The sequence below is a fragment of the Acyrthosiphon pisum genome, chromosome X (genome assembly GCF_005508785.2).
Source record: "Acyrthosiphon pisum isolate AL4f chromosome X, pea_aphid_22Mar2018_4r6ur, whole genome shotgun sequence".
Lineage (NCBI taxonomy): Eukaryota > Metazoa > Arthropoda > Insecta > Hemiptera > Aphididae > Acyrthosiphon > Acyrthosiphon pisum.
In genome coordinates, this window is record NC_042493.1 from 96,791,432 (window position 1) to 96,801,880 (window position 10,449).

The 10,449-nt window shown below is 27.7% G+C and overlaps 1 protein-coding gene across 1 annotated transcript; it reads right to left on the minus strand.

Moving 5' to 3' along the window:
• Positions 1 to 1,348: 1,348 nt before the first annotated feature.
• On the minus strand, positions 1,349 to 9,370 carry LOC100161814 (ATP-dependent RNA helicase DDX19A-like). The gene is made up of 9 exons (XM_001948767.5): positions 9,129 to 9,370; positions 8,807 to 9,030; positions 8,319 to 8,411; positions 8,008 to 8,110; positions 7,825 to 7,939; positions 7,582 to 7,759; positions 7,285 to 7,522; positions 1,878 to 2,040; positions 1,349 to 1,818 (listed from the first exon to the last, which is right to left on the minus strand). The coding sequence occupies exons 1-9, from the start codon at positions 9,147 to 9,149 to the stop codon at positions 1,559 to 1,561; spliced, it is 1,395 nt and encodes a 464-aa protein (XP_001948802.2). The 5' UTR covers positions 9,150 to 9,370; the 3' UTR covers positions 1,349 to 1,558.
• Positions 9,371 to 10,449: the final 1,079 nt, after the last annotated feature.

Below are 10,449 nucleotides of genomic sequence, written 5' to 3' on the forward strand. Positions count from 1 at the left end.
CAGTTTTCGTTGCCCATACTCCTCCGAAATGGCTTGACAGATTTTGATGAAATTTTTTTGTGTTTATTCAGTAGGTATGAGAATCGGCTAACATCTATTTTTCATACCCCTTAGTGATAAAGGGTTGTCCAGAAAAAAAATAAAAGAAGTGCTCAAACAGGGATTTTGATAATTTACAGTAGAAATATTTGTTTATAAATGGTTGCTATGGTTATATATACATAAAAAAAAAATATTATTATAAAAATAATAATAGTGTATTATATATTGGTTGCTATTGGTTAATCTAGCATGTTTGTTGATTAATATTATTATTTGTATCAATATAATAATTATATGTCTGAGAATCGGCTATTATCTAAGTTTGTATGCTGTGCTATAAGTAATTCCGGAGTTATGGCCTCTTAATTGGCTAGATTAGACCACTGGGAAGAAGATAGGCTAATTTAAAAAGGGTTAAATTTGTTTTTTTTTACTCATTGGATTTTAGTACGGTTAGGTTAGGTTTTTGTATTAATTGATTATATTAATCCATCGTAGTTGGAATTAAGTAAAAACGACAAACTTGGTATAACTTTGATATTGCATAGAGTTAAATTATACCCTTACGTACAAATAGCACGGAGTCCGCGATCTACCGCAGGTAGATTGCCTACCTGATAATGTACTGCTGTGAATCAAAATTTTTATCCTGGGCAACAGAAAAGTTAAGATAAATCTAGAACATCACACACCGAATATTAAATAACGCATTGAACAAAGTTGAGTCATATACAGTTTGTACATTTAACGGGTAACAAAGTGCACGAGATCAGCTAGTATCTTAATATAATCATTATCATTCATCTTGGCCCTATTGGTCTGGAATATTTTTCTGATTATTATACAGTACGCATATGAATGCTGTGTGCTCGTCAAAAATAAGTCTGAGTTTACGAAAAAGTATTAGGTGGATCTATTGAGTAGGTGCAACACTCAATTTATGGATATTAACAACATTGTATGTCAATATCTAATCAAGAATTATTTATAAAATCATTATATTTGGAAAAGTATTTTTAAACATATGTCGATTGAAGGTATGAAGAGTATCAGATGAATAAAGTAATAAATAAATAAGTGGCTATCAAAATACTAACGAGGTGAGCATCGCAACCACTGACGAGTTAAGCAAACAATGGTATAAAAATAATTATAAATAATATAAATGAGTAAATAATTTTTTTTAATTGCAAACATTTAATTTTAATATTATATTATTTGTTCATCCAACATAAATGAATCTTAATTTATTTATTATAAAATATTTTTTTTTTTACAAATTGTAAAAATAAAGAAGTCTCAAAACTTATAACTTAAAAATAAAAATGTTCACTTATAATGATAAATTAATATAAAAACAACTTGTTCAAAAAGATTTTGAATCCGAATTTTAATTAAGGTAAAAAGCAAATATTTATCAAATTAACATTCCTTTCTTAATTCAGGTTTTAATGATTCATAATTTGAATATAACTTTAAGATATTAAAAAAAATATATTTAGATAATAATTACAAATCAGTCTTCGGCTTCCAATTTTTCCATGTCATCTACATTGTTGGTATTCAAACATTCAATCGGTTTACAAAAACGTTCTTCAATTTGTTTCAATATAAACTGATCTGAACTACCACTTACAAGGTTAATAGCAATACCTTTTTTACCAAAACGACCAGTACGTCCTATTCTGTGTAAATATGTATCATAATCAGGTTCGAGAGTGACTGTCACAGGCAAATCAAAATTAATAACAATCGTGACCTGCTCAATATCAATACCTAAAATAATAAAATAGAAGTTTAAAATAAATAATTAACAAAATAATGATGCTTATTACCTCTAGACAATACGTTTGTAGTAACCAGAACTTTTTCTTTTCCTTCGCGGAAACGATCCAAAACAGATATTCTTTGTTCGATCGTGAGTTCACCAGATAATAAAGCTACAGCGTGTCCTTGTTCTGCCATTTGATTAATTAACCATAAAGCCATTTTTTTTGTCTAAAACAAAAACAATTGTTATTAAATAATAGAAACAAATATTAAAAATAATTAACTGTCGTGCTGTAATATTTGTTATTAAGATATAAATATAATATATCTTATTTATATATACAGTGTGTTCACAAAAACAGGGAACACTTTATCACTGATTACTCTGTTAATATTTTTCGATTCTGTTTGTAGGACATTCAACTAGACCAGGGGTCACCAATTAATATTTTTGGAGGGCCACATTAGGAATCTGAAAATTTTTCGCGGGCCATTAAAATTCTAAGTACATATTTTCAATATATAATAGGACAATAGGTATTATTTTAAAATTGGATGTAATAAGAACATCATTTTTTTTTTAATTATTTTTTATTGTTTTTAAACATTAGGAACATAATTTACAACAATAACACATAGAATATAGATTATAGAATGTTGTCGTAATATGTGTTTTTATTTTTTGTCTGCGGGCCGGATAAAATTTGTTCGCGGGCCGCCATTTGGTGACCCATGAACTAGACTAATGGAACATAAATTCCTATAGGTTAAATTTTTTTTAAATCATGTATTTTGCGCATGCACAATACAACTTCATTTTTTTTTAATGGTAACCCCTGTTTCAAATATTATTTTTGTGTTGATCGATTTTTTTCAAGTAATTTTTATCTGTCAACTTGTATTCTAAACCTCAAATTGGGGGAATTAGAGCTAGGTATAATTAAAAAAAAAAAAAAAATGATTTAATTACATTTAATTAGATTTTTTTTTTAATTTTACTATTTGTACGTATTGTTTCCTTTTTACTACCATGATAAAAATTATTATAAAAACATGAACTTTTGGAAAAGCCCTATCAGTAATCATTTGTTATTAAACCAATAATTGCATGGGCGAGCAAGGACTTGCAAAAGGATGCATTCTGTACTTGCCACAGGGAACAAGGGCATTCAACCTGGTGCAAAAACTTACAATGGTGAATAAAAACTTGAAATATCAAGCTGCAAGGACTTGTAAATGGTTGCAAGAACATACAAAAGCTAGCAAGAATTTTCAACCACTAGCAATGACTGTAATATCCAGCAAGTACTTGTAACGTCGAGCAATGACTTGCAAAAGGATGCATTATGTATACTTGCAATAGGGAGCAAGGACATTCAACCTGGTGCAAGAACTTACAATGGCGAAATAGGACTTGAAACAATAAGCAAGTGCTTGCAATGCAGATCAATGACTTGCAACAGGGAGCCAATACTTGCAGCAGTGTGCAAGAACTTTTGATAGCTAGCAAGTACTTTATTGCTCGTTGTTGCCAGTTCTTGCTCGATGTTGCAAATTCTTGCTCATCGTTATGAGTTATTGAACCCTGTGCAAGTCATTGATAGTCATTGCCAGCACTGCCTTTCTGTTTCCAGTACTTGCTCGTCATTACAAGTACTTGATCATTGTTTCAAGTCCTTAACTCATCATTGCAAGTTCTTGCACTTGGTTCAATTTCCTTGCTACCTGTTGCAAGTACATAATGCATCCTGTTGCAAGTCATTTTTTGACGTTGCAAGTACTTTTTCGCCATTACAAGTACTTGCTAGCTGTTGTAAGTTTTTGCACTATGTTGCAAGTCTTTGCAGGTCGTCATTGCAAGCACTTTCTCTTTGTTGCCAGTCCTTGCTCATTATTGCAATCATTATTACTCGCCCATGCAATGATTAGTTTAATAACGAATGATTAATGATAGGTCTTTTCCAAAAGTTCATGTTTTAATAATAATTTGTATCATAGTCGTAAAAAAGAAACAATAGGTATGTACAATTAAAAAATTAAAATTGAATTTAATAATATTTTTAAAAATTATACCTAGCTTTAATTTTGTCAATTTTGGGTTTAGAATACAAGTTGATATATCAAAATTATTTGAAAAAAATCGATCAACCCAAAAATAATATTCAAAATAGGGGTTACCTTTTTAGAAAAAATGAAGTTTTATTTCGCATGCGCAAAATACACAATTTAAAAAAAAATTTAAGTTATAGGAATTTATGATCCATTAGTCTTGTTTAACGTCCCACAAACAGAATTGAAAAATGTTTACAGGATAATGAGTAATAAAGTGTTCCCTGTTTCCGTGAACACACTGTATAATACATAAAACGGTTATGTTTACGACCAACACAACTCCTGCTCAATAAAATCAGATTTTACCATAACATTAATAGTTCAAATGTTATATAGGTAAAAAAAAAAGGTTTAATACCAATAAAAAAAACAATACTATCAACAATGTATATGCCAAGAAGATTAGAATTAAGGGGACCAAATTCAAGTATACAAAATACCAAAAGCCCAAGGTTATTCTGTCACCAGCAGTGGGTATTTCGATAGGAGGGCTACGTTTTATCATAATATACTATTAACTATAACTAAATAATAACTATTGTTATAATCAATATTTAAACTTTTATGTATATAGATTATAGATGCTTACGCTACAAGTACAGTACAACAGTCATTTAATATTTGATACTGAAAGTATTACATTATTTTTGAAAATATTAAAAATAAGACATTTTTAAATCTAATTTTTAAACAAATTTTGATGGTAGAAACGTTTATTTAGGTAAGTCTAGTAGTTTATTTTAAAAATCAATATTTTTTAAGAGTATATTAATATTAAGTATGATACATTATAAAATTTTCATAATAATTTTTTTGGGAATTTTCTGACTAGTATATTTCCTTAATTATTTATTATCTATATAATTGTTCTCATATTTTGTTTAATAAGTATCAATTTATTTTCTTAGTTTTTCAGGTATTATATGGGTTATATAATATATAACATATATAATATATAATTATATATAAATATATGTTATTATATATGTTTTTTCATTAGTTTTTCATAAAGAATAATAATTCATATATAATTAGAAAAACCAAATAAAACGTATACAATCCCGATTAAACTCTATAGTTTATGGTAAAATGTAGTTAAGCTATTAACCAGGAACGATGTGATCCTGGTGGCAGAATAACCATTCTCTTTTGTTTGGACCACTTTTATAACAGATGTCCATAGGAGTTAGGTCTTCTTATTTCTAATCTCCATGGTATATAGTACATAAAATGATCAAATTGCAAATTTTAAAATAACTTTTTAAAAGGTCTTAACAGATTTTTGATGTGAGATTAGCTTTTTTTTTTCTTAACAATTTTTTACTATCAAAAATCTAAAATAAAAAAAAAATATAATATATACATTTTAATTATGTTTATGTTTAATTTTAAACATATATGATTGGAAGTAAAATAAAATATTTAAAATTTAAATTTGTACCTAAGAAGAAGAAGTACAACTAAAACTGTACAACTGTTGTAACTGCTTACAACTTACAAGTGTGATGTCCATTTTTAAATAAATGTTATAAATTATTTTATGCCGTGTTACCAATTTATGTTATGTAGCTTAAGTGTATATTTTAATAGTTATCATATCAAACATTTTAAAATTTAAATTATTTAAATTTAACAAATATAATTAACTGTTGTTAGGTATCATTATAATATAAGAACAACATATTATGATGTACAAATAATAATTTTGTTATTTTAAATTGATAAATATGCATAACAGACTAAAAGTATGTACGACTGAAGCACAGAAAGCAGCTGCAGATCGAGAAAATGAAAAAAAAACTTCAATTATATCGAAATACTATCAATGATGTATTTGAACTTGGTCCAACCAGGGGATGTGCTCAAACGGGGATTTAGAGATTTACGGTGGAAGTTTTTGTTTATATATGGTGGCCATGGCTTTTAAAACTATAATAATAATTATTATTGATTGCCCTGAAATCAGTGTATTCATTCAATGCATTTTATTTTTTTGTAAGCTGTGTTTGGATATTATATGTATTGCAATTAAGTAAATATTGAGCGTATTATACTCACATATAAGTTCCGTACAAAAACAATGACATGTCTTCGTGGACGAGGAGGAAATATTGGTCGACAGACTCGGCATTCACAATTAGTCCAGCCGTTTAGGAGGAGTTCAGTGACATACTCGGTATAACTTTGATACTTTAGAGTTAAATTATAAAGGTACATACAAACAGCATGAGGTCCGCGATCTACCGCAGATAGATCGCCTACCTGATAATATACTGCTGCGAATCAGAATTTCTATTACAGGCAACTGAAAAGTTAAGATAAATTTTGAACACCATACACCGAATATTAAATAACGAATTGAACAAAGTTTGAGTCATATAGAGTTGGCACATTTACCGGGAAACGAAGTGCACGGGTTCAGCTAGTATACTTATATATATATATTATTACTATTTTATCTTATTCATGGTATAATTTAATTTTTATTAACATTATATGCGTACATTGTGGGGGTTGGGGGTTGGGAAAATGTCTAAAACGCCTAAAGTATAGTGAATATTGTTAATTGATATTTCTAGCTCCCCTTAGATTTTTAACCAAATGTATGCCTATGAATAACATCTTAAAATATTTTAGTTTATACAAATATAATATTATAAAACTTTATAATTTTATAAGCAAAAAAATATTTTATTTTTATCAATATTGAATTATTGTAATTTATTATATAATATTAATTTTATATCGCACAGTAGAAATTACTTTTTGAAAAAAAATAAAAGGGACTTAATCGAATACCCGCAAAATTATGATAACAAGTAAATATTAAATTTCCCATGTTGGGAAATATTGGACCATAATATATTTTTTCAAATACAGGATAATTTCAAAAAACATGTTGTTTAGCATTATACATTATTTATGAGACCGTCATAGTAACAAAAATGTATGTTACCATATAATTGACTAACTGTAGTGAACGAGCAGTTGTGTGTTAACAAATCAGCGGTGTTGAATGTGATAAAGATAAAATTTATCAGATGCAAGATATGTAACTTACTTTATTCTTTTATGTTTGATGAGTACTGACAAAATATATTTAAAAATATAGAATGAAATATTAAAAAAAAATAATAAAACCACGTAAAAAACACAAAACAAAATATTTTTGAATAATAATTCATTCAAAATAATTGTTAGAAATTGGCTAATAATAACAGATAATCAAATTTATATTATTTATAATTAAAAATGATTCAATTTTCCTTTACGATCAATAAATAGATGCTTAGACACAATATAATCACCAATGCACAATGAAAAAGTTATTAACTTATATTAGTATTTTGCTTTAATTACCTGACAAAAGATCATAGCTTGTCCAATAGTCACTCCTCCATAAATATTAACTAATGCATTGTATTTATCTTCTTTATTATTGCAGTTAACATAGTATTGTCTGATATTATCTAATGTTTCTTCTTCACGTTTTAATCTTATGATGACAGACATAGGTGCAATAGCATTGGCAAACATCATAACATCTTCTGTATATGTTGCCGAAAAAAACATCATTTGACATGTTTCTGGTAGTAACCTTAATATGAAATTTAAATGTTTAATTTAAATAAAAATGTTAGTTAGAAGAAGTTTTACTTTCTAATGCGGAAACTTTGATCTTGATGACCTTGGGTATCAACCATAATATCAGCTTCATCCAACACAAATACTTTAATATTTTTTGGGTTAAAAAATTTGAACTTAGTAGCCCAATCCAAAACTTTTCCAGGTGTACCCACAATTATATGTTCTTCTATTTTAGAACCTTTTTCAACTGAAAATTAATAATATATGTAATACTGTCTTAACAATTAAGAAACTAGACACTAAAATACAAACCATTTTCACCACGAACAGCATACCTTAGCTTAATGTTGGGACAGTAGATAGACATTTTTGCTATAACTTCCCCCGTTTGAATAGTCAATTCATACGTGGGAGATAAACAAACTACCTACATGAACAATTAGAAAACATTAAATAACTAAATACATGATTTGCAAAATATTCTAGTCTAATTACCTGTGGATGCTGAAATTCTGGATCAACTCTACTTAACATTGCTAAAACAAATGCAGCTGTTTTTCCAGTACCTGACTGTGACTGTGCAATCAAATTTTGAGGCCTATAATATACAAAAAATTGAATATTTTAGTCTCTGTGAATAATAAAACCTAAAAATATTTATTAATTAATAGTTAGGTAAATTAAAATATCAATTAAGTTATATTTAGAATAAAATATTGATATAAACAAAGACAATTTAGTTGTCTAACAGTGGTTTGATTATTTGAGTTTATGTTGTATGCAAAATTTTTAAGAAATGGACTTACGGATTGTCCAAGAGTAAAGGCAATGCAGTTTCTTGTATCTTTGACGGTGCATTATAACCCATTTCATAAACTCCTTTAAGCAAATTTGGATGACTAAAATTAATGAAAACAAAAACAACTCAACAATGGCTTACATAATAAATATTTCTAATATAATCATTATTTATATTAAAATACAGTAGAAACTCATTTAACCGTCGCTCTTTTTTACCCGTCATCGTTCAAAAAACTACATATGCAACGCACGTTTTATTTCAATACAATACGGAACATTTCCACTCAAAAATCTCTTTATGAAACAAAGGAGAATGACGGATTATCTTGTATAGTGTGAATATTTGTATTATTTTTACATGAAAATTCAAAATATGTACACACGGTGTATAATAAATACGTTGATGGCTGATTTTCTATTAATTATCATTGTCCCGGTCCCGACAGTGATAGTTAATCGAGTTTCTACTGTAGTTAAATTTTGGAAATCTTACAGTTTAAGTAACTCAAATGATTTGACTGAATATAATGGTGATTTTGGGTCCTGTCTTTGCACCTCAATGTCATGTTTAGATGTTATAAGACCCCTGCGTACAATTTTCTGCAACAATGATTTTTCAGACGCTGGCAATTCTTTGTCTTCTTCATTAGAAGTGTGGCTTTGAGTTTCTGCAGTTGGATCATTTGAGTTTTTGTTAACCAAGTGTGCATTATAAAACTGTGTACAACAATTATTATTATAAAACAAGGTATAATACACAATTTTCATAATCCAAATGAAATATCGCTTTAGAAAAAATAAAAGCCAGTACTTACATTTTTAGTGATTGATTCCATGATTAAAAATACTAAAAAATAAAAGAGGTAAACCTAGGACGAGTATCTGTGAGTATAGGTAACTTCGATTACGCAAACGGAATGACTGCGGATTATAGCGTACCTGTAGCTCACGAATTTAGACTTACAGTCTTACAGTTACCTACTGTTTGTGCATCGGATCATAAGTCAAAACTCGAAAATGATTTTGAATTTCGATCTCGGTGATCGTATCAATTTTTTGATTGATCAGATTGTATCGATTATCGAATGTACAATATATTATCACAGATTAAATTATAATCTGTGATACTGATATTATATTATCAGGGATATATTGTACCAAATTTCCAATAATGGTACCTAAACAGTATAAAATCTTCAACCAACATTAAAACATGAAATAATTGCTGTTGTGCTGTATTGCTGTTATCAAACCCAAGCATTTTATTACAGGTGATACTGCGGCGGTTGTTCTGATATTATATCAGTTTATAATGTTGTGGCGAGAACTGTTTTTAAATTTTATTGACTGATCAATAATTAATATAATAATATTATAACGATTTATAAATAGAAACAAATTAAGAATCAAAAAAATAACAAAAAAAATAAATAAAAATACTTAATCGTGAAAAAGTACTTATTTATGATACCGTTCAACTACCTACTTCTATAATAAAAGTATTTAAACAAGTATTCAATACGGAAAAAAGTATTAGAAAACCAAAGTATTTAGTATTTATAAAGTACTCAAATACTTTACAATACTGAGCGTAATGTATGCATAAACATAATAATAACAATATTTTGATATTTATATTTATTATACCTATCGAATTGGAAGTCAGGAGCACACTGAAAATGTGTAAAATTTGAATTAAACCTGCGTTTATCAAAGATAAAATTGTATTTGTTTTTATCTTTATTAGCTTATTAGTTATCTCGTCCCAACACTTCTTATGATTACATTATTGTTCAAATATCTACATGATATTATTTTGTATGTAGGTACCTACTTAAATTATTAAAGTATTGTCGATAATAAATATTTTTTTTAATTTTTGATATGATGTATACCATTTCAGAACTTAATAAAGTATCTACCTATGTATTAGCCGGCGCGTAGAGTCAGTCATTAATTTATATTAGGTACGCATCGTAATTCGTAAAACTATTGTAGGTACATTGTATCATTATACTTATTATTATAATAAAATCATATATATCCAATCTTATCATTAAAAAACATTTAGCTTCTGTATATATTATGTGTATGGTGTACCTACTTCAAATTTCAATAAAGGTATTCTGAATATAT